Source organism: Anser anser (assembly GCF_964211835.1).
Source record: "Anser anser genome assembly, chromosome: 2".
NCBI classification, from domain to species: Eukaryota; Metazoa; Chordata; class Aves; order Anseriformes; family Anatidae; genus Anser; species Anser anser.
This window is the reverse complement of record NC_139721.1, coordinates 155,738,412-155,764,561: the sequence shown is the minus strand read 5'-3', so window position 1 is coordinate 155,764,561 and position 26,150 is coordinate 155,738,412. Positions and strand designations below refer to the sequence as shown.

Here is a 26,150-nt window from a genome sequence, read left to right as displayed (position 1 = left end):
TAATAATATGCATATATACAGTGTACCTACAAACTCTTTTCAAGCTCCTGATTATATTATTATCCCTACTTATGTAGTTCCCATCATGGTGACATGTCCTATACCTCTTCACCAGAAATACGGCAAAGAAGAAAGTGCTAAGATGTACACAAGAAGATGCTGAAGTTCCTCGTGCCAATTAAAATCTGAGGAAGACTTTCTTGAACCCTAAATAAAGGCTGCAGGAGCGAGCCATCACTGACAATAAATACCTCCTTTCTAAACTTGCTCTGAGCATATCTGAAGGATAATACATTTTCCTAATTTTAGGAAAGGGGAAGAAATAAGTAATACTAAAGATGAGAAGCAAAGCAGATGAGAAGATGTATAGGTTTATCAGCTCGAGAATGACATTGAGCAGTAGGACAGCATGCACGATATGACCACTTGTAGTCCCAACTATTCATGCATGCTAACTGCTCACGTGTTCAAGCATAAACACTTTTATACCTTTGAATACTGGTCTATACAATAATATACATTACAAAAAAAAAAAAAGAGCTATCTACAAAATGTGTTTTTTTGAAATGAATCGTTCTCCACCAAAATGTGGGAGATGGTTTCTTTGGAATCAACGATTCATCAAAACGTATATTCACCTCTGACTACGAACAGGTACTCACTTTGCTAACAGCTCTGCTGAAAACAGGGCCACCCATCGCCTGCTGTCATGGCCAAGACCTTCCTCAGCCGTTCGAGGCAGAGCTGAGTTAGGCTGGTCTCCCGACAGAGGTGTGAGGCCACCGCTCGCTCACCCCCGAGCAGGCGAGGGGCAGCTCGTGCGATGGCTCTGCCTGCAGAGCCGGGTAGCAGTGACCTCCTGTGAGCCGCTCGCGGGGCTCGGTGCTCCAACTGGCACAACAGATCCCGAAGAAGTATCGGTCAGTGACCTAAAAGCTTAATGATGTGTAAAAGTTGCATTTTAAAAACGCCAGCCCTGGCCAAGTGGTACAACCCACAGCGCGGACACGCTGGTATTCAGACTAAATCTACTTTCTAGGGTTTTGGCTGTGTCTGCATGGGAAATATGGCACCTAGGAGAAATAAAAACTTCCCAGTTTTGCCCACACAAGCGGGAAATCAGACATGCAAGCTACAAACCGCTTTGTGGACAGAGGGCTACCTGCGTGTTTTCAGCTACCCTGACCAACGCCACAGCTCGACCGGCCATGTGCCAGCAACTGCTGCCTTGAGCCTGCCTTAAAACGAGCACACTCCAACAGCTTAAACTGCAAAATTTTGCTATCCCTGGAGTTTGTGCGACTTCAGGCAGGCAGGCAGCACGCGGACAACTGTGCAGATCAAAGGGCTCGGTAACCTCTACCAGGGGACCAGAGGTGAGCGACCGGAGGCAGAAACCTTTTGTGCCTGTGCACACTCAGTGCAATGGCGTAACGCTCCTGGCACAACTGCACCAAGCTCGAAATGAGGGGAAGAGAGAAAAAAAGCTTCCACAGAGAGAGAGCTGATACACCCATCCTAGCGCAGCCTTGGTGCAGCTCCTCTGCTCAAACCCTCCCTGTCCAGCTGGGCCAAACCCTCTGGGCACCCTTGGGGCGCTTGCAGAAGGCAACTCAGGGCACAGCAAGGACAGAGGCAGGTTGGTGGCACCCCACGCCTGCTGCTGCTGGCCACAGGAACGTCGAGGTGAGTACAGGAGGGTTGTAGGCTGCAGATGTCCAGGGTTAGGTGGGTGAATCCCAATCCTCCAGCCTGTAGCAGCTTCCACCAGACTGAAATGGAAGGAGTGAAGCCTGGTTCTGTTCTGCCAGGAGTCCTGTCGTTTGTTCATCAGCTCTCCTTCTGTCAAACCTTGTGGTTTTAACTTTAACTATGACATTTAACTAAGAAATTTAACTTTACTATGTTAGCCTTACTTTTAAAATCAGGGAACTTTGGATTCTAGCAAGATAAAGTTAGAAATGTATTGAATACAAGTTATAATTCCCTTATTTCTAAAATACGTTATGTGTAGTAATTGTTCTTGTAATATGGGAACTCAAAGAAAGCCTGCACAGCAAGCAGCACAAAGAAAACCTGTGCATCACGAAGTCTTCCCATCAGTTCACAAGGGAGGGGACATGCTAGCAAAGGGTCAAAATCCATGAACCCAAACATGCTGAAAACACTTAACAGCTAAAACTAGCTGCTCCCACTTGGGATGTACAGCATTATTTTCCCTTCTAAGAAGATACACTCCTCTCGTGATTAGGTATAGTGAAAAGATTAAGAGGCAAATGGAATAGTCAATCTGAATAGGAAATGTTCAGTCGTTCAAAACACAATGAATTGCGTATGATTCACGAACCACATTGTTCAGAAGTAAATTGGAAATTTAATCCAAGTTTTGTTGTAGATCAGAAACATTTGAATTCTTGGTCAGATAAACTTAATTAAAACCACGCACTTCCACAATACTTGGAACAAATGAATTACATCAAAGAGATGCATTAATTATATTTTGGCTTTTAATCAATGCCTATTGCCACTCAACACTGAAGAAAGTTTTATTCGGGGCAATAACGAGGTACTTTGACAGAAAAGGGAACTTCTAATTCTCCATCGTGTTTCCGAGTCCTAAAATTGAACAACACAGCTGCAAGGAAGTTATGACAAAAGAAAACACAATGTCATCAAGGGGCAGGAGATCCTACTCAATTACCACTGGCTGTGTTTGGCAGTTTAATGCTTTATGGAATACGCTGCAACTGCAAATATCCAAACCTGGACTTTCCTTTTAACATTTCATGGAATTTTAGGGCTGTGAACAAAATTTCATCTGTTCAAAATAAGCCCCTCTTATTAACAACAACAACATAAAAACCTAACAAAAATTAAACCTTCAAATGGACCCTTTTTGACCTTTTTTTCAACATTTACCCCTATAGTACCAGACTAAGGAGTACCACTAATCCACTTAGCCACTAATCGATAGTGGAAAAGCCACAATTTGTAAGAAAGAACATAAATCATGACATTCTGCATTTTTAATTTGTACAAAATCCCTTAAAAAACCTAGAAATATGCAGTGAGACATCTAATAGGGATCACCATTACCTTCACGATGAGAACAAATCCCTTTCTTTTATCTAATGAGTATTTTCCATGGAATGCATGGAAAACAATACTTCTGTAAATCAAAACCTATAAAAGCTTATTATTTTCTGTTCAATGTAATTTCATAGATCATTCTTGAGTCTACCTACCAGCCTCACAATGCTGCACTACTTCGTATTATGCTTCCCATACACAGTTCAGTTGCAAAAATAACTGATGATTCCAAATTTCTCCCGTTCAGATACACAGAATATACCCAGTGCCACTAAAAACATATGCTTGCAGAAAAATACTCATTTTTCTTATAAAGATTTATTTCAAACTTGTTAAATATCAGATTAGTCATCAACAAACTTCTGTGGTAATTCCTTTTGAGACCCCTCCTTCATGAAAAAAATAATGAAAAAGATCAAAGCAGAAACCCTGCCCCCTGGCATGAATCTGAAAATTACTTGTGGGCATGGGTGGACAATCTATATGATTAGTCCATGGAGGGGATGCTGTACAGATACAGCTCTGAGGTCAGCCCTGGAACAACTCTGCTGTGCGGGCAGCTAGTAGGAAGTACCTCTGGTCTATGAACTGCATTCAGGATATGTGTAAAAGGCAATTTGGCTCCCTTATGGAATAGGATAAGAACAGACTAGAAATGGACTACAAACCACAGTAAGCCAATGAGTGAGAGGCCAAGCTAGGTGGATAGAGTCCTCTTGCTGGGCTGGATGCGGGGATCGAGGGCTTACCTGTAGCTGAAGGCGTGGATAACAGGCTGACCTAACAAACGTCATCAGCTGATGTGCGTGGTACTGAAGGTTCCTAGCCTAACACAGGGAAAAAACATCTTCTCCAAGTGACAGAAACTTGTACCACCAAAAGTAACTTTTACAGGTACAGCTGTACCTACCCATGCATGTCTACACAGCTCCCTTTTTGTTTTGGAGTGTTTTCTTTTACTTCTAACCAAAATCGTTTTGGCTGCAGGAACGTTAAAGGGGAGAGGTATGGGGAGGGAACCGGTGCTGACAACAAGAGCGCAGCCCTGGAAAGGGGGTCATGAGCTCTTTTAAGCAGAATTTTGTCTTGACTGTTTGTGAGATGGGATTTAGTCTCTTCAAAATAGGAGCGATGTAATGGTATCTCAGACTAAAGCCTACTACAAATGTAAGCTACTTCAACCCAATACTGGAAAACACTTCAGATTATACATTGCTTTGCATTCAATATCGGAACCGAACACCTATCCAAATATATTTTCTTAACAATTGTATCAATAGAATTTGAAGAAAGAGACAATCATTCATCCTAATGCACTACACAATAAATTAAATGTAATGAAAACAAATCCAAATCAGAAACTATTCATTTATGTGGATTCCCATGCCTCTGGTGAAGGCCAAGCTTATGTCTCTTATCAAGTTGAGGAAAAATATATTCAGGGTCCAGGGATATTTTTCCTATTCTTCTCCATATGAAGTCCCATAAATCCATTGCAATACATTTCTTCCTCTACTTAAAAAAGGAACAGGGCATTCCAAGAAGAGGCTACATATTAAGATTTAAACCTCCTAGAAGAAGTGGATAATATTGCCATCTGTGGAAATTGGCTAATGTTGGCATACTCACAGAGAGATCAGACACTTAATGAAGCATCTATTTTAAACCTGTGCAGTCCTGGATAAGCGACCAGTGCTGCAGTGACGGCTCCTTTGTGCAACAGGAGAAAGCAGCTCTGGATCCAATGTGAGCTTCGCCAAGGACAGGAGCCACACCTTCCTTATTCAACACACAGAACCCAACCCTATCTCGTGTGATTTTTCTCCCTTACTTTACTGGCCTCAAAGATGTGTTGCTAAGCTCTCATCTAGCTGCAGTTCTTAACCCAGGTCCTGACAAAAAACATCACAACAGCATTAGACAGTGAAGAGTCTGAAAAAGATTCAAGACCAAATCCCTCCCAATTAGTTATGCTGAATTTAGACTGCTGGTAGAAGGTTAGGCAAACAGCTGTTTTTCACAAATCAAGTATCCACAGGGTCTTCATTTTCTTTCTGTCCTTTCTCAAGACAATTTTTCACTGATTTCCACGAGGTGCTGATCTGTGCTAGAGCCAAATACTCAACGAGAAGTAAGAAAGCATACTGGGGCTTAAAACCAAACACGCACATGCTTTTCTTACCAGAAAATCACTATTCACTTCACCAAAGTTCCAGCTTAATAGGTGTTCAAAGCAGGGGTCAAAGACTACCAACATCAAAAGAAAACCTTCACAGACCCCGACAGGTACTTTGACGACAGATCAGTGACTGCACAAGTAACGCGTCCAGTTCTACAACAGGTACTGCAAAGATGCTAAGTACCTTGCTCTTTTGAAGTATAATCTGCAAACTGATGAGCGGATTATATTAAATCAGCACTGCTGGGATTTTGGTTGTTACTCCTCCGTTCTATCTAAACTGCAGTTCAACTCAATTTTATTTGCATTACTCACAGCACATACTGAGATGTTCATGTCTATAGCTATACGTACCTATAATATACAAACTGCTACTACTTTTACAGCTTTTTTTTCCCCTTTTTTTTAAGGAGATGCATATCTATTCTGATACACGCATTTACAGCCGGGGAGCAGCCTTCACGTTGTCCGAAATGGGCTCTCTGCCAATTAGCTGATTTTATTAGCAGCATTATGATGCTGGTCCCTGTTAAAAGCAGGGACAAACTGCACAGAAAAATAAATACAACTTCTACTGGAAAATGAAACAAGACAGAAAATTCCCCAGCAGAACACCTGATTCCATTTTAGACTGCCTAAGAACTCCACCCCTTTTAAAAAATGCATTATAAACTAAGGTAAATTGTTAACTGAGGAAATGAATTTACAGTACACAGTATTAGGAAAACATTTTTTTAAAGTGATTGTGTTTGTTTACTTTAAGACAATAGCACAGCAGAAGTAATCAAACACTTTCCTCCTCCTTGTAGTTCAATGTTGATTTCTATAAGCTCCGCCCTGCTTGAATATGAGAACACAAAAACCAACAAATGAGAGATACTCTAAAACCTTCCAAATTGAATTTCTTATGTTTGTTGCCTCTACTACATATTCTCACATTTTCAGAACATTGTCTCATAGCTTAACAACCAAAATTTGATTCTATTTTTGAACTCTTAGCTAATGTGAAAATGGAAAGAACCATGAAAACTTCAGAAAAACATTAAATGATCAATGTAGAAGTCCCAAGACTAAAAATTAAAATTGCGAAGGGAACAGAAATGAGACACTAGATCATCACACTGACATACTTTCTGATAAACCATTTCTCTCCCAACTAGGCAACTAGGATAGAGAGCGGGATGTTGCAGGAGGCTATAGACTCGAGCGTTCTTTCCAATTAACAAATTTAATCCTAAACAAACAACAACAATTCATACCAGACAGCTCTTGCATGGTATTTGCTCATGGAACAAAACATTAATTATTTGCAACAGCATTAAAAACATTGATTAAGAACAAAATCCGGAAGCACGATGGAAATGGAGTTGTTGCAGATTTTTCTATGGAGTCAGTTTAAGAAAGGTTACAACACTCTGAAATTATTAGCCAAAATAGATGAATATGCAAAGAGTGAGAAGTTAAAAAGACACAACATTATGTTTATCAGCATTTGTAGCGTATGTATTAAAAATACAGTACGTCTTATATTTTGTTCTAAGCATGATCCAAAAGCAACTGTAATTCTAACTGCAGAATCTTCATGAAGTCTCTGACCTTTTTGGAAGAAGCTAGCTACACACCTCACTTGGGAGAATAAATGCATACTGTATTCTAAAAAATAACTGAATTTCACGTATTATACTGAAATTTTAACAAATATGTGCTTCATAAACATACAATGAGATATTGTACATGCTTACCTGTCTTGATCTGGGTCTTCCAGGAGAAAACTTCCGTTTGGTGATGGCTGGTTTCCCCATGCCAATTTTTGGAGTGACTGATATGTAAGTCGTTGGGAGAGCACTTCCAGCAGTGGAAGGCAACGCTGGGGGCTGGCTGTGCTGTACATCCCGTGCAGAATGCAAGTCTAAGGAAACATCCGGTGAGGAAGACACGTTTGTCTTGTTTAGGTTAACTGGTGGGGGAAGTGAGGGGTAAGTCTCAGCTGGTGATTTTATGGGTTTGTCTGCAACTGGAGAACTGTTTGCAACACCTTCATTTGCAGAAGCAGTTTCTACTTCCAGAAGAGCTGGTGTTTCTGACTTTTCAGGGGTTTCTCCTTTTTCTACCTCTTTTTGCACTTTTATTATTTCCAGTTGATGCTCTACATGGATACAAACATCCCCTTTACTTTCGTTCCCTTGTATTTCTGGCGTCACAGTTACGGTCTCAGGTACTGAAGGCAGAGACCGAGAGTCTACTGTGGATACTTCTGATACCTCAACGCTACCTTGAAGTGGCTGTGTCTCTTCCACTTGTTTGTCTAACTCCTGCTGTACTACAGCTTGAACGCTTTCCATCACTTCCATCACTTTCTCGGTCTGACTGTCACCAGTTGCTGGTGTCTTTTTGGGAGACATTTCCATTTCAGCAGAATTAACTTCATCAGAGACTTCTGTTTCCAGTTCTGTGGTCTTTTCTTCTGGCAATATGCCTGTAACTAAGCACGAAGTATTAAAGACTCAGTATGAAAATCAACAACTTACACAAGTGTACTGGTCAACAAGTACACCTGGTACACATTATGTATTTTAGTTAACTGAATTTTATACATACTTTAAAATATACTTTTAAAATATCTTTCCTTGAACCTATGTTTGTAGTAATCTGTATTTTTAGCATATATTCCCACTGTTGAATCCCTTCTTTTCCCACCCCGGAAACAGCAGAATAAATCACAAGTAGGACATGTTCAAGAACAAACTCAAACTTGCCCCTTCACATGTTGTCTACAAAAATGGTATTCAGGCAAAGTAAGATTTCATTAACGTAATAGGGCAACTTCTCAGCTGGTAACAATATAGAAAAGGTATTTCCAAAGGTAGGTACTAGGCAAAGCTCCCACTGCTCTATTGCTGGAAATCAAGTTCACAAATGAATAAAAACTACAGTGCGCAACACGGAACATTGCTTTAAAATACAAAGAGCATCCACTAGAACCTGGACTGATTTGGGGGGAATCTGAACACACATTTCTGTGTAGGCAGCTAAAAGTAGCGTCTTCTTTTTCATTTCTGCTTATTGAAGATATATGCTAGCATACATTTATCTATTTTTAAGGAACTGTCCCAACACTTCCACGAAACAAAGAGCTAAGAAGAACAGGACATGTATAAATAACAAGCATTTTCCTCCTAGCGCTCTTCCAGACTTCGGGAAGTCACCTGAAATAATAATAGTTGACATGATTTATCAGTTTAGTCATGTCTTAAAAGATTTTTTTCCAAGTATTTTCCTAGCCTTCCCTATAACCTAATCAAGCACCTTTCATTCACAACTTCCTTTGTCAAGGAGTTGCAGTCTTACATCTATTCCATGGAAGACCACATCATTTGCTCTGAATTTGGCTTCGAATATCTTCTTTTGATGGACCTCGATTCTCTTACAGTCCACTTATTTACGATTTCACTTGTACTTCTGAGATTCACACTGCTACACAAACTCCTCAGCCTCTACAGTGCAGAGCCTAGCATTTCGTTGTGTCTTTTCTGATGGTTTTAAATCACGGCCCCTGTACCTACTACAAAATACGTTGACCCCAAACCCATTCTATTTGTATTCTTCTCTTTGGCTAATACTTGATGTGTGCTTTTAAGATGCATTTATTCCCAGAACTTAAAGATCAGCTCCTGCAGCACACCCTGTACAGATGAGCTGTAGTATTAAACAAATTCTCCTTTATTTGCAAATGGAAAAAAGAAGTAAAAACCTTATCCAAACATACACTTGCAGCTTACAACTTGCACTTACAACTACAAAACACAAGCTGGAAAGGTCTAAGGTGTGCCCCAAAACACACCACGCGAAATTCACACGTACCATTTACTTGCAGCTAAAAACAAAAGAGACTTGAAGGGAAAGAGTGAGCAACCTTATTTTAACAGCAACAAATACTGGGGTTTTTGATTTTTTTAATGCAATCCTCCAACGTACGAAAGCATCTGTTTTTCCACCTTATACAGAAAGCCATTCCTACCACAAATTAAAATGATTTTCTCTTACACAAATCTTCTGAAGACTATCTTTCCTTTCAATAGAATACTACTTCAACCAAAAAATGAACACTATTTCTTGAGAGTTCAGACAGTGGAACCTAAGCAATTTGTCTCCTACTGCTTTCCAGGCATTTCTTCTCCTAAATTTACAAAGTACCACAAACCTTACTAAATGGAAAAGGGTTCTGAACGCTGTCGTGGTATTTTCTCAGACTGCAAAACTCTTTCTTACCATCTGTGACGCATCCAACAGCTGATTCTTGACTGGAGCCATTACCAGTAACGGGTTGTTCCTGAAATGTTGCAACCTCTCCACCGCTTTCCATTTCCACTTCATTTGTACAAGCTTAAGGAAAGACAAATAAATTGTCAAAATTGACATACCGTTTGTTCTATTACCTTGGCATCAGTAGTTTCTGTCAAGGCTTGACCTTTTGGCTAAACAGAGTGATATTTATCTATATGATGGCAGTTAGGGCACATCAGGTCAACAAGAAAGTTGGGAAGGACGTATATAGTACCCCTTGAAGAAGTCTTTTTCTCATTAACACTGAAGCTGTTTTGTACCTTTCAGATGGTGAAAAAGATCTGTAAAGCAATTATATATATACACCTAATTGTGAAAATATAATTGAGACATAGTCACAGACTCCTTTGCATTACCTCAGCAATATAAAAGGTCTTTTATCAAATTCCACTCTGCTAAATTCAACAGAAATTGTAGCACAAAGGTTTCAATTTTTTAAAATTTATTTAAAAAAACAAAAAACAACAACAAAAAAAAAACTACAATGATTCATGACACAGATGAGGTTCCAGCTACTATCAGCACCTGGAATACTGATTTTCAACCCATTTGTTGAACTCCAACAACGTAACAGTCCATTTTGCTGCTTTAGTACCAACATTTTTATCTACAAGCTCCCCATACTAAAATATGAAATTGCACGAAAAAGGTGCTACTGAGTACTTCTTCGGTTGACAGTATTGTTATAGAGCACAGAAACAGGAAGTGTGTGTTTTTTTCTCATGTAAAAGATTTTTCAGTTAAGGAAATTCATTAAAACGCACTAGAGCAGGAGCAAGAAAAACAAAGCATGTAAGTAACTGCCAGCTCAAGAGGAACTGATCCTTCAGGGACATCAGCATAAACAAGGTAAACGAATATAGCTTTCTGTTGAGGAAGGCCTCTTTAAAGTTCATAAAGCCAGGAATTATTAGGTGATGCTACTTTTAGCACCTAAAATCTACTTACAGATTCTTGTCAACTTTAAAGCGCTGTGTTAACGTTGAGGAAATGATCATTTAGATTTGTACAGTTAAATTAGATTTGGAGCCAAAGTGCTCTGCTGGGCATAAAACACGGCATGACTATACTCGTGCAATAGCTCCAGATTGCTCCTAGTAGTTGAGATGACAGCCCTATTCTTCCTTGGGGAGAATAGTATGCTCGTCAATGTTACTGTACTAGCCAGAAACTGTAAGAGACGAATTACTTAAAACTTCAGCCTTTCAAAGAAACCTAACTTACTCAAAAGGGTTTCCAGTAGAAGACGGGGAGTTTAAATATGACTCAGACTTCTTCCTAAATTACCTAAATACTGAGAGTCTAACAGCCTCTACTAATCTTTCAGAACAAAAGTTATCTTCAAAGTCTGAAGTTGCCACTCTAACTTGGTGCACATGTTCACTGACAGAGCTCTTCCACTCATTTGCCTATTGTCTCTGCCCTTTCTCTGAGGTTATCTTTTTCATCATTTCCTTACCGCTCACCAAAGGTATACGCTTACATGTACATCAAAGTGAATGTCTTGCTTATGCAAAACTTCAGTCTGAACACATAAAAGCTACAGCTCTTTTGTAGTCCAACACTTTCCAGTCAAAAATTACTGGGCTTTCGAAAACAGAAACTTATGCAACTGAGCTATCTACTTCTTTTAACAAAAGATCAAAGCACAGGCATTGCTGTTTAGGCATCAGAAATGCACATGGCGTTGGTAGAGCAGTTAATCTGTTAGATTTTACCTTGCTTCCAAATTAAACGATAATTGCATTTCTCTTAGGAAATTCAGCTTGCATGAGTAGGCACTATCCAACAGAGCACATGGTACAAATACAGAAAGGCTTTCAGTTATTTCATTACCCAGGTCTTGTGGAAGACTCACCAGACTCAGATCAAGAGATCCAAGTTCTCTCTGTATTTCCTTACCATTGCTGAGTACTTAAAAAAAAAAAAAACTTTATATTTTTCTGTATCTTCCCTTTCTGCTTTTTGCTTGACTTGTATATTTAGATAAGAAGCTCTCAGAAAGACGATGACTAATCACAAACTGTTTTGAAAAGAACACCTGATTAAAAGCTGTTCAGTGAAATGCACCTGGCCCTTGAACACAGCCCAGCTCCCACTGCTATGTCCTACCTGGACATAGTGAGGGCAAATGGGTAGCATGAGATGGACAGGTACCAAGAGGGACAGAGGAAAACTAGATGTCTCCAGGAATATCTACCAGAAGCTGGCTTGTGCCTGGTAGACAGGAGTTTCCCAAGAGACTTCTCAAAGGAGTACATTTATGAACTATACTAATTTAAAAACAAAAACAAACAAATAAAAAAACTAGAGAAGTTTACAGCTACAAGTTGTGAAGACTGAGAGCTACTATAAAGGTGCTTATTTGCCTGTGTTTCTAATACAGAGTCCTGAAGCCAAAGAGACAGCACATTTAGAAGACAGATAATGCACAGATTGCTTGAGAAGCCACTGTTTGTTAAATAAAGGAATGGATGAAGTCTACAGAATAGGAGTGGCTGGTTCACAGAAGCCTTAGTGAGACATCTGCAGATATTTGGATTTGATGTTAGTGTTTTGCAGCTCTAAAGATTACATTTGATTACCTGTTATACTGTCAGGTTCAGGAATGAGTTCGGAAGTATCCATTACATCACATGACTGAGTCTGATCCCCTTCTTGTCTACAGAGAGTGCAGATGTAGTCCTTCAACTGAGACTCCAAATCACTACCTGGAAATCTGTCACATTCTATGTGAATCCACCTGGGGAGATTAATTTAGTGTGAATGTGATTTTAATAATAAAAAATATAAAACATACTACTAAGATCAGTTGAAAAATAGCACAGTTCTCCATTCCTCTGGGGAAATAAAAAAAAAATAATCAACCAATACTTTACTAGAAGGAATTTTGGAAAAATAAAAATGATATGGATATGTTTGTATGTCAGTATCTACATGAAGACCGAAACTGTTGCTAAAGCCAATCAGAAAGCACAACATGTGTAGCAATATGAAGATGTTGCATAGCAAGGTACAAAGCACTGAATATGAAATAGTCAACATTCTTCAAGATGCCCAATAGCTTATTTTTTAAATTATTATTATTATTTTTATTTCTGGCATAGGAAAAAAATATGTAAAATGGAACAGAGAACACATGTAAACAGTCTTACGTAATCAATATACATGTAAAAATTAAAATACCCTGCTTATAAAAATTAGGATGATGACCCTTCTTGTCTGTTTACTCATAAAACAGATGCAATGTAAGAAGCAACAGCAGCACATATTTCTCTTTACACCTCACTAGCAAGAAAGGACAGGTAACTGCCAATTACGAATTATTTACTAAGATTAAAGTAAGGCTACCCAGTACTGTCCGTTGTATTTAGGGCTGGAGTATGAAGATGTACAAAAAGATACAACAGCATTGTGCATCATGCACAGTTTACACCTTTCACAAAAATGCATGAAATGTCATTCAGCTTTCTTTAAGCTTTAGGCATTTTGGTACCGTTTAATAAAAAATTAGGATTCTTACCTTTTGCACATGTGACAATGCAACATATCTTTCTGGAAGTCTTGGAGGCACAGCTTTTCACAGAAAGGACATGATAAGTTGTCTTGCTGTTGGTAACAACTGTCACACACCAAACAATTATGGTGCCACTGACAGCTGGTTCGTGTGCCACACTCAGCACATACTCTACAGTTCTAGAGATCACAAGAATTTATTTGTTAATTATGATATTTCACAATGCGATAGAACTGCCATTAACTGACATTTTTCTCTTCTGAATTAAACTAAAGAAAAATTCTATCTTTAACAATACTAATAAATTTTCCAGGATTTGATAACAGAACATAGAGACACTGCAACTGCAAGAAGAGTTTCCTCGCACTACTCCCTCACCTGAGAAGAATATTTCTTATCTCTGTCTCCATATGACTACCACAAATCGACTATGAAATTACATACATCTTGTGTATAAGGATTTCCCTTGTTAACTTGAAGCTGTATTTTTTTTTTTTATTGATTACTCACAAAGTTTCTGACAATACAAGAAATTCTCCTTGCCCTCCCCAAACCCACAGGAACCCTGAGCTACAGAACTGCTCTTCTGGAAAGCAAGAAGTGGTTGCATATAACGAGCCTTCGAGGATAGATTACATGCAATACACTGCACAGGTTTTAGTTTACATGTGGTTTAGTTCATGAGATCAGCTGTCACTAAGCAGAGGTTATCCACTCCACTTGGATCCTATTCTTCCCTTTTCCCCTGTGGAGCCACATGTCTACGTACAAGCAGGATTTCTTCAGAAATTGCAAGGTATGTTACGTGGTAACACCCATCTGCAATACACCTAGAACAGCATCCTGTGGGTAGCAAAATTTGGGCCCCTATAATGAAAAGGAATTATTCTTTCAACTTACTTTACATTTCCAACCATTTGTTGGTACAGAGTCCATAACTGGTTGTAGACAGAAAGTATGATAGCCTTTGTCGCATGTATCGCACACCAGCATCTTGTTGTCTTCCCCAGAATGTCTAAGAATAACAAAAAACAATGGCATGAAAAATATTATTGAAACAAACCATAACAAAAAATCTGTTTAATGAAAAGTCTAACCAGAAATACGGATAGCTGAGCACATGAGAACACATTAAAACCACTTATAAATGGTTCCAAAGATGATACCCTCAAGTTCATATTGAATTCATAATGAATTCAGACGCCATGCTTACTTTGGAAAGTGCTGAGCCTGTGGCAGCCAGACTTCTGGAAATCAGCCCATTTTCACTTACACAAGTGTACGCAGATTTAATGGCATTTCTGTACTGAAATCAGTTCAAAATCAGTTCAAAATCAGTTCAAAGATTTGCTGTCAGCTGTGTGTGATCAGGGAACAAACTTCTTTAATGTGAGTGGATCTGAATGCTGGCAAATTGTGAGTATTCTTGGAAAACAACACAGCACAGACTGATCAGGTACATGAGGAAGCCGCGAAGTGGCATTTTCCCTTCATGCTGTCCAGCTGATCTGAATAAAGCTGAACAAAATTTTTATCTTTTCTGTTAAGCCCTTGAAGAAAGCAAGCGAGCAAAGAACCTTACACTGCCCATCAGATTGGGTTTTATGAGAACAAGTGCACAAGTGGTCACAGTTTTCTAAGTGGCAACAATCATGCTTTGCTGTCTCAGTACTTGTCTGGAGTAACAATTCAATCATGGTCACTCATATTACTTCTTTCATTTGCTCAACTAAGCCTTAGGATTGTTTTCAGAATGACGCGTTATCTGCCTCTGAAAGGTACCATGGAATAGAAGAGACGGCCTACTGCAGCGGAGCTACCCAGTAATTGGTACATGCACTGCTGAAATGTCAGCTGAACAAGAGCCCAGGTTCCCAGACAGGAAAGATGCTATAATAAACTAATTTATTAATTTGGTAAATTTGAGAAAATTCCTCCTGTATAAAAGGATGATGAAATCACAAGCTTTTGCAGCTCTCCAGAATCTGCCAAGTTGAAAATAAACCTGGGGGTACAAAGTGCAGAAAATCCAGCTCAGCTCTTTCACAAGACAGATCCCAACACAAAGATTTGACCAGTTACTTCAATTAATATAATATCATAACACGTATCAGGCAATGATCTACAACTTTTTGACAGAAGAACTGTTAATAAAACGGATGTTCTGAAATCACAGAACCTCCTCCCCTTGTGTCATGGAAGTCTTACTTACTTGCAGTTCTGGCACACTTTGCAATCAGGACACTGCCAACCTGCTCTTTTTAAAGGTGTAACTTGTATGTCTAGGCACATCCCATGGTAGTGCTGGCCACAGGTAGTACAAAAAAGTTGATCTAAGAGGTCTCCAGGGCTGTCGCACACCGCACAATTTGCTTCTTCCTTTGCTACAAAGAAATCATTTTGCCAATTATTATTTCATTTGAAATGATGAATAATGCAATAAACTCCATGAAGCTAAGAAATTCTTCAGTAGTTTTTATGCACGTAAAACTTGATCATTCTTACAAAATTGGAACTTTATTAATATGCTTAATAACCACTCCTTTCGTTTGGTCTGCTGATATACTCAACTATCTTCTCATAACAGAAATACATTCATTTTAAACCTTAATAAAAGTCTCAGCAAAACAAACAGGTTTACAGGTTTAGGTCTAATTCTTCTCTGGAACAAGTACAAATAAAGCTCCTAGCAGAATAAAACTATTATTTATCTGTGGTGTTTGCAATATGGTTGCTCTAACTTGAGCTAAGGCAAGCAAGTCTATCAAACTAAACTCAAAACTGCCAGAAGACAAGCCCTTCCACATTGTCATAAAAATAAAATACATATTTTGCTGTGCACCACTGGCAGTCTTTAAAAAACAGGAGTGTGAGTATACATCTTGCTCGTGCCTGAACACACAAATTCTTGGGTTCACACACTGGAAAAATAGGTCTAAACCAATGTATTCGTTCAGCTGGTCCTACCACACATCAGTTTTTATAAAACCATGGAATACAGATGTCTGACAACTTTCTCTATGTCAAGAGAAAAAAAAAAATCTTACAGCACTCTAATGCCTCCATGCCTGAATTGAAAATATGACATTACGGAAGACAGAATGCTTTCCATGACTTGTAAGATGTATGCTTTGTCCTTCCTATAAACGTGTGGCCTCTACAAATAAATCCCACTTACCCCTGTTAAATAGCAGTATTGCAGTTCCACTGCTAAACTCTCCTGAGGTTACACTTGCATTAAGCACGCTCATCTTCTCACGGTTGCTAAAACAGAGGTGGTTCACCAGAGCTATCTTGCACAGTGATCAAATGTGCCCTATTCTAACGCTTCAGGGATCCGGTCTTTTCCTGTAGCTGTTTCCCCAAACGACTGGGGTCACGGTGGTTCTGCACTGAGGAGCAGGGAGTCTCCCTCCTGTGCTCCCAATGCTCCCTCTGCTGGCCCCAGTTACAAACCAGAAGGGAAACCTGCACCTGAAGGCAGAGCGTGAGCTACAGGGGAGGAAGAGGTCTGGGTTGAGTCAGAACTGGTCTATGTTCTGCCAGTTTTAAAATTTAGGTATGTTTCACCTTGCGATTTTAATATTAGACTCATCTTCTCTGAGTCCATTCGTATATATGCTTATATACATATATTCAACTGTAGATATATATATATATATATAGTGTATAGATAATAAAAACTCGTGAGTTAGGTCTTCTTATACTTCATTACGAAGTCAGGTACATTGAAATTTCTACAATACCAGCTCCTAACATCAATACTTCTTTTTCCATTCATACTTAGTCGAATCAATTTGAGCATTCACTCAGAGTAGAGAAGGGGAAAAAACAGAATTCTGTTTTCCTTCTATATAATACAGCTGGAATAAAAGGTAAATATTCAAAATTTTAATTTACTTTTAATAGTGGTTATTATATTTGCTTCACGAATTACACTAGGAGGCAAAAATGCAGAATCCTACAAGACGTTCAATTAACAGGAAACAACCTAGCCTGACTGGAAGGAAAACATAGACAAGTATGTGCAAAATGTGGTCAGTAAATGTGTTTTGTTCTTTTTATTTCTAACAATCCGTGGTGACCAAGGATGTGCCTCACCTGAACAGATGACACTTACCCTAGTTCGGGATTTTCAGCTCTCTGAGACATGATTAACTGCACGGGAAGGTTTTAGACCTTGGCTACCTTACCTGGCTGTGGGTAGAAGGAGCACTGCCGCGTCCTGCTTAGTGAAGACTCCAGGTGAGGGTGGGCAGGCCAGACTTAAGAACGGGGAAAACTATAATCCTTTTGCAAATTTCAGCTTGCCAGCTCTGAAGCACTTATGGCTGCAGATCGCTCTCAGCACTCGGTGCCTGAGGCGCAAACAGCTCATGAGGCCAGCACAGGACAGCACGAGAGCTCTCCCACCTACCTACCAGCACCGCAGGGCAAGGGATAGCAAGGGGCACCGAGTCAGCTTGGCTACAGCATGCTCACTCCTTCTCCCTCCTCCTGCAAGCAGCATCTCCTCTGTGTCTTCCCACGCGATGAAGCTCACACTGTTTTGGCTGCCCTCACCTGCTACACACAGCACTGCTCAGCCCACTTTGGATAAGAAGAATTAAAAGAACGGTGGGCAGAACAAATCTGACATGAGGGGATGAAAAACAAAGTGGGACTTCAGAGGACAGAATTAATTACTTCCCAAGATAAAGGAGGATGTGAGCATTTGGAACAGTTGCTAGCATCACAGGAACACTATCTTAAAACACTCTACAAACATCACTTTTAGAATTAAGGACAATTAACTGGAAGTCTCCCACAAGATGGATGTTAAGACTACAGGGCTCCTGTGCTACGAACTGTTTCCAAACTTGCAAAAATACAGTAAATAAATAAATAAAATTCAAAAACCGCACTGCAGTGAGAATGCCAAGAACACCCCTATGCCAGTGTGTAAAAGACCAGGTGAGAAGTATGGTGTCTGTATTACAGAATCACAGTCTGGTTGAGGTAGGAAGGGACCTCTGGAAGCCGTCTGATCCAACTCTCCTGCTCAAGCAGGGCCACCTAGAGCCACTTGCCCAGGCCCACGTCCAGACAGCCTTTGAAAATGTCCAAGGAGAGAGATTCCAAAACCTCTTTGGGCAACCTGTGCTCAGTCACCTTCCTGAGGAGTAAAGGAGTGTTTCCTGGTGTTCAGAAAGAACCTCCCGTGTTCCAGTTTGTGCTCATTGCTTCTTGTCCTGGCACTGGGCACCACCGAAAAAAGCCTGCCTCCAACCTCCTTGCGCATTACCTTCAGGTATTTCCATACATGGGTAAGATCCCCCCAAGGCTTCTCTTCTCCAGGCAGAACAGTCCAAGCTCTGCCACCCTTTCCTCCTAACAGCGATGCTCCAGTGCCTTAATCATCTCCACGGCCCTTTGCTGGACTCTCTCCAGCAGATCCATGGCCAGGAGCCCAGAAGTGATCACCACACTCCAGGTGTGGCCTTACCAGCGCTGAGCAGAGGGGAAGGATCACCTCCTTCAACCTGCCAGCAATACTTTGCTTAATACAGCCCATGATACCATTAGTCTTCTTTGCGGCCAGGGCACAACTGCTGGCTCTTGTTCAACATGGTGTCCACCAGGACCTCCAGATCCTTTTTCTGCCAAGCTGGGTGGCCCCCGGCACATCCTCGTGCCTGGGGTTGTTCCTCCACAGGTGCAGGACTTCACACTTCTCCTTGCTGAACTTCGTGAGGTTCCTGTCAGCACATTTCTTCAGCTCGTCCAGGTCCTGATGCTGACCAGCCAGTAGCTCCCTCAGTCCTTCTGCCTGTCCTTCTTGAAGACAGGTCTGACATTTGCTTTCCTCCAGTTTTCAGGTACTTCTCCCAGTCACCGTGACTGACCAAAGATCAGAGAGAGTAGAGAGTGCCCTCGCAATGGTATCTGCCCCCTTCCTCAGGGCTCAGAGGTGCATCCCATGACAGCCCACGGACCTCGATTTGCTCACGTATTCCTTGACCTGATCCTATTCCATCCAAGGTACATCTCCCTTGGTCCAGCCTTTCCCCTCACCTCTGGGACCTGAGAACCATAACGGCACTCCCATACATCCCCTTCCTCTCCTCTGTAGAAACTACCGTTTGAATAAATAATACTAAATGGAAAAAGAAAACTTCAAAAATATTTGAATGAATATTTCAAAAGTATTTGAATGAATTACATTTCAAAGTTTGAACGTAACAGCGCCAAACGAAGCTTCCCTTAAAAGACGCACAGACAAGGTAACAAGGCTATGCTGCAATACACCTGTGATCAGCAGTCAAGTACCCTGCCTGCAGTGGAGAATCTTTAATCCTACGAGAATCTGTGAAGTACAGCGTAAGCTGGTTTGCAAACAAGCTTTCAGGATGTACAACAACTGGAATGCAAATATAATTTTTTTTAACATCACCAAGAAACACATCCTATTAGTCTGTTTCAGGAAATATCAAAGTACTCTGAACCTTCACAACTATGCTTCTATTTTTAAGAGACATTCAAATGCATACTTTGAATAAATTTTTGAAATAAAAATTTAATAATGGCTTTTAAAAATAAAATCAACTTCTAGAAATAAAATAGACTTCGTATATATGACATACACTCTCAATCCTGCATGTAACAAACACTTCAATGAAACCTTTTACTCGTAGACTCCACTGACATTAATCACATGCTGAAATTCAGCTTGCTCAAGCAAATTTAGGCATCTTACAGGATACTCTACTCTTCTGGAGTGGGTTATCAGTTAAGGATAAACAACCGTACCTTAAATACAGAATTACTGTATCTCCAGCTGATACGAATCACATCATTTGAACCAAGTGTACTTACATCTTTCGGGAGCCTGATCAATGTGGTCTGGACAAAGGAGGGACAAGTTACTGAAATCCTGAAACGTGCCTGCTCCAGCAGCACAGGGGTAATGGTACATCTGGGTACATTTCTCTTCACAGCATTTGATAGTGGCTCCAAGGTGCTTACAATATGCACATCGCTGAAAAATAAACACACAAATCATTCAAAAACTATTTTTTCTGGCATTTTTTCAGCCAGGTCTGTTACCCACCTCCCTGGACACACAGGCACCAAGGCCAATGGAAGGGAGTGAATACTGAGGAAAAGAAAACAAGTGGCTGGGACTGTGTCTTTCAGTGGCCCTCTCAGAACTTTCCAACTTAAAATATTCAGCAAAACCCACCCTCAATACACCCTGATGACCGAGATTCTTCTCGTCATGGAAGAGCACATTTTCTTCTATCTGCTACCTAACTTTAGCGATGTTTTCAGTAGAGAGGCTTGGACGCTTACTCTGAATAACAAAGGCAGACCATACCACGCTGTCAATAGGCTGTAACTAAAAACCACGCAGTTCTGCGTGTTGTAATGTAAAACCGTAGACGCTGTAATCAGAAACGCGACTGGCAGTGAAATATTATGTTCTATTGAGAACCTTAATGACATCATACAACTATTCTCTCTGGGATGATAAGGCATTAAATAATCCAGTACTTTCTTTTCGTCTCTCGTTTCAATGCTACACAAATATCAGTCACATCTGTAAAGAAATAATTTCCCATAAAGAAGTATCCAATAACCCTCCCGTTCGTTAGTCAGGAGCGAACAGAGTCCATCAGCCTGCTTATAAAACATCACCCACACCTTTCTGATTCAGTTAATCAGTTTTTACTTTCTTGGATTTATTACAGTCCCTGAAGCACTGTAACAAGCTTTTGCACTTTTTCACCAAGGCAACACTACTTTTTAAGGATAGAGCACAGCACTGTGAGATTCAGAGCAAATTTAAGAAAAAAAACAGGTCAGTGGCTCACGGGAAGGCATACATAATGTAAAGCACCAGCTGAGCTCAGGGACTCTCATTTTTCTTCATAAAAATATAGACCTTAATACTAACGCTGCCACGTTCGACTGCTAGCTCCAGTGTCAAGTAACATCCAGATATGAACACACCAAACCAAGGAGAAGTTACACGCTGCATCTGCTTAAATCTTACAACACAGAAAATATTTATTATCGTAATTCTTCTGTGTTTCAAAGTCTAGCATGAAATTAGGCATGAAATAGTGCTATTACAAGCCCACAGATATCAAACCGACCCACACGAAAGCACAAATCACAAAGCTGACTGCGTTAACCGCTGAGCTGACATTCCTAAAACCAGGCGAAACTCACATCTTCAGCAGAGCATCTGCCTGCGCTACAAATCACGGACAAGGCAAAGAAAATACAGGTTTATGCTAGAAAAACACAACTGCAGTGTAAAAAGATCAACTGCTTAGAAACTAAAGCAGGTCAGTAAGGGTAACTACTGCCAAGCTTACTGTGCTGCAATGCTTGGTTGACAGTCCTGAGATCTGCACCAGTTCTCACCTCTACCGTCTCGCTAACTCCTACTAAAAGTATGAAGAAGATGTATTTTGTTACTTGAGCAGTCAAAATGCACAGGACAAGAGAAGCAACCTTTTGCATGGAGTTTCTGAAGCAGGTGAAGAAGCTAACACTGGTAATTAAGTTTAAGGACTGCCAACAAAACCAAAGGAACGCAAGGCACCCATCTTAGGAATCCGTGTATTTGCTGAGCACTCGCTGAAGATGCTGTACAAGGTAAATCATAAAATTCAGCTGTGAGGTCACGAAAATACATCCCAAAGCCTTCAACTTCATGAACTGCAACCGCACGATAAACTACACACAGCCCAAAGCATTATTTTGTCCTTGTGCCTCCTACAGCCTACCGAGATGGCCCACATTAAGCCAAGTCCCAACTCCTACAGGCAGGCCACAAAATCTTCAAAGGTATTACTCAAGAAGAAAACATTAGGAAAAGGAACCTAGGAGAAGCAAATGTCCTAAAAGATGTTCCCCAAGACAACACTCAACAAGGTGTCCATTAGATCCAATTCCTTAAAAATTTATCTAATTGGAGATAAAAATCACGGAAGAATTGCAAGCGCTCAAAGAATCAAACGTACTAAAAACTGGAAATAATGAAGATGGATTAAATAGTAATATTAAAAATATTTTTAAATGTCACATCTGTTTTTCAAAACCAACAATCAACAATGGTACATAACAACAAAAACAGAATACTTTTTTCCAAATGCTGTATGACTGACTGATGAAATTATCAGGAAGGAGCAAAATATAGGATTAAAGCAAAGCCTCGAAGAATGTTGATGTTGATTTAAAGAATCATGTAAAGATGCTGGAAGAAAAATGGAAGCCCAAATTACATTTAATTGAACCCTTCAAACCCATCTGCTAAACTGCACTGGCAATGAAAAGCATTTGGCAGCTAAGTGAAACACACACTTTAAAAACAATGTGGTGTATATCATCTGAAGCAAATAAAAAGCACAGAATATCAACATTTGCTGAATTTATAAGACAGATAAAGCAGTCTGAAGAAATAAATGCCCAAAGGGATTTTTTTTTGGCAACAGCTGCTGATGAGAAGAGTTACTTTTCCAGCAGAAGCCAACGTTTCTCTGCAAACAGGCCCCCGTGACCCTAGGGGAGCAGCATGCAGCCGGTACGACCGACTGACCGCCCAGATGAAAGTAAGCATGTGAATAGCAGGAGTATATTCATTTAAAAAATATAAAAGCTCTGCTAAACGAAGCTCAGTAACCAATACTACCTTATTACTCTATTGCTAAAATGTGGCATCAGGACAGCCAGAGGTGAAAGGAAGGCATAAATCCCACTTTTGATCTTCAGCACCCCACGAGGCCAGTAAGAGAGGACACACCAGGATGGAGTTTCGTTAGCACGAGCACAAAATACAGTGTTATGTGGAAGGGGTGGAAGCCGAATCCAAGCATTCAAAGGGTAGGTATACAAAAACAGCAAGCTGTCAAAGCAAGACGAACACTGTTTTGTGCACGAACCAAATAATTTTACAGCCCTGTTCTACAGAAAAAAACTTTACAAGGCATCACAAAGCTAGAGAGACAGTTCATTACTTATTTGGAGTACATTCAATAACATAAATGTCATTAAAGCAGCGTCAACAGAGCATTTTCCTCTTCAAAAAGTCCTTCATTGGTTACCGATTGTTTTCTTCAGCAAGCTTCTAGTGCGTTCAGCCATGGCAAGAAGGCTCTCATCCCACCCATACTTCTGCTGCTTCCTATTTTTGTAATTTCCATCGTTTAGAACTGTCCACACCTTCTACTTGGTCCTTCACACCTTCTTCTATAACATCTGATTTTTCAGATAGACATTAAAGGAGCTCATTTTCTAAAGCAAATGGCTATGTGCTTTTTCAAACTTCATTTTAAAATTCCCTTTATTCACTAATCCAATTGGATAAACATTTTTTCCTGCCTGTGGCTTGGAAACTCAGCTCAACATCCTAAATGCTACTGGCTTTCACGGAAACACGAGGCCAAACTGGAAAATGGGGACAAGAGAAACAGCTCGCTGTTCACTCCTTTCTAACCTTCCTACATTAAAAATGAAATAAAATCAACCTAAGATTTATTCCAAGCTTACATCAACCTTTCAGCTGTTCCACATCTGGAGGCATATTCCAAAACTCTGAGCAGGTTAAAATGAAGAAAAGGCATCTGCGGTTATGATAATTTAAGACTATCCAGATAGTACCATGAACAAATCAGAGGTCGTATTTTATCATGGTTTTATTTGCCCTTAGAATTACTTTATAGTATTATTGCCTCGGCAAATGGACAAGTAACAACACTTGGGAGGCAAACATTAAATAAAGGCTAAAATATGGACTTTGATTACAAACCCAGTTGCGACCTGATTAGTAGAGTTAAATATTAGCATTAGGTATTGCAAGAAATTTTTAAGCAAAATGACAAAACATTTGCCTTACAAACTTATTTAGTTTTAAAAAGGTCAGCTGACAGAACCTGTGATAACAATAAGCAATTTTTATTATAATATACAGTGTATCCAAACATGCACCAAGCCATCTGTCCTTAATTAAACAATTTAATGTACTACCAGTAAGAGCAAATTTCAAACTTGGCTCAAAACCTATCATAAAAGCCTATAACTAATGAGAAGAAGTGGACATTAACATCCTGTCATTAATGAGACCTCAACAAAACTTTAATGTAAACAGGGACTAATAAAATAGGTTTTCTGTTAGTTCTGGTAATCTTCACTGATTACCATTATTCTATGATCCAGAAAAAAAATCATATCGCTTAAAGACACTAATAACCATTAGCACCTCCAACGTCAAACCCCACTGTTTTAAGTACCATAAAGCATTTCCAAGTACAATGCAATAAGTGGTACCAGAAACAGGATGAAGAGTTTTCCATTGGACTACTGATTAGAAAAGGTACTAAATCATGCATGTTTCCCGAAGTACCAAATTACCTTCTAATTTCTTTATTTTGTAACTATGTCAAAGATTTGAAAAAGACTGAAATGTGTAACAAGCAACTCCATCAGGAATCAGTTGGTTTTGATCTTCAACATAAACCAACATTGAAGAAATTAAACTTCAGACTTTTCTCCTACAACCATAGCTTAAAATGTTCTTAACACAGCACGTATTAAAACATCAATATGGTGCCCACTTCAAGCACTCTGAAGTTTGACAGAACAAAAATGGTAACTGTACAAATAACCAAGTTTTGCTCTAAAACGTGAAAAACCACGGATAAACAGAAGAGCTGCAACTTGGCCAAGCTCAACACGACTGAAAGACTTCTAATGCAGAATTCTTGACTCAGTGCTTCATCTATAATTAATCTGCTCAGTATCTGTACAGGAATAAGCAACACAAGTGCAAAGATACACATGATGATGTATCTACTCTTACATGTAATCAAAGCAGACAGAAGTCACTTCAAGTGTGGAGATTTCAGGTTGTCTTCACCTGACTGCTTTGTTTCTCCTTCCCCCTAAGTTGATTCCCTTTTTTTTCACCTTTATAGAAAATAACATTACATAAATGGTGTTGATACCAATGCATATGCAAATCAAAACAATATTTATGTTTTGCTCTTCTTTTTTTTTTGGCAATGGTTGTAATAAGTTAACAACTTGTAAAAGGCAAGTTAGTCGAGGAGAGTATTCCTTGCTCGATTACCAAAACTGATGGACAAAGACATGCAAACCTCATGGTATGCGATTCCTTTTTTTATATATTCTGAAATGTTCCCTAACCCTGACTATTCAGAAGGTTTACAGAAGGGTTTGTGTGCTCTGACATTATATTCTCCCCACCAGTTGGTTGATAACTGCATGACATTTCCTCTATGGACTCTGCCTTTGCTGCTTTTTTCACACTTTGGGGAGGAAAAGCAGTTTTTTTATTCACCTCCTTGCTTTCTATAGGATTTAGGATAATGTAAATGTTTTGAGTGAGTCTAAACTTCCTACATCTAATAACCAACTATTCCTTAATTCTCATCTAATACCCACTGTGTGACAGTAGGGCACACGAGCCTGTTGTTTAGTTAGCAAGTCAACAACGAGAAGGACAGTGATGTTTAAGGGAATTTAAATTGTGATTATTAGGCTTCAGCATCCACAACTTCAGGACAAACAAGGCAGGAACAGAAATCATCAGTTTGGGTTTAGGGCTGCTTTTTGGCAGGCTCAGAAAACAGACTATTGTACCGGTTCCATTTGATTCATGCTTGGAAGGTCTTAAGAAGTACACGTAGACATTTCTTTTTGCTGGCAGAGCACAGTCTGAGCCACAAACTGTTGGAGGCTTGAAAAAACAATAATTGGGGAAAACACTACCACATGCTTGCTGTTTAACAATTGTCTTCTCTATCCAGCTGCTAGTGGTCATTGGCTGGCACAACTATATTTGCAGAGCTATTTAACAGGAACTCAGTGACACGGGGAATTTCCTCCTGATGCAGTTGCATTGCTTTTCCCAATGCCGTAAGGCTTGAGATGAAGACATCTCAACTTCGGCATCTATTTTTTTGCCTGTACAGGAGCCAAATGCTTGCACTCCCACTACACTTAATAGAG

At 39.8% G+C, this 26,150-nt stretch overlaps 1 protein-coding gene across 7 annotated transcripts in view; it reads right to left on the bottom strand.

The window, feature by feature from the left end:
• KMT2C (lysine methyltransferase 2C) overlaps positions 1–26,150 on the bottom strand; it is a 197,637-nt gene that overhangs the window by 76,593 nt on the left and 94,894 nt on the right. For all 7 annotated transcript variants that reach the window (XM_083824638.1, XM_083824639.1, XM_083824637.1 and 4 more), the window contains exons 7-13: positions 19,986–20,148; positions 15,343–15,514; positions 14,031–14,145; positions 13,137–13,309; positions 12,199–12,356; positions 9,539–9,652; positions 7,012–7,751 (exon numbers count right to left, since the gene is read on the bottom strand). In XM_083824638.1, the coding sequence (XP_083680764.1) occupies positions 7,012–7,751; positions 9,539–9,652; positions 12,199–12,356; positions 13,137–13,309; positions 14,031–14,145; positions 15,343–15,514; positions 19,986–20,148 (1,635 nt within the window). The remainder of the gene's footprint in view (positions 1–7,011; positions 7,752–9,538; positions 9,653–12,198; positions 12,357–13,136; positions 13,310–14,030; positions 14,146–15,342; positions 15,515–19,985; positions 20,149–26,150) is intronic.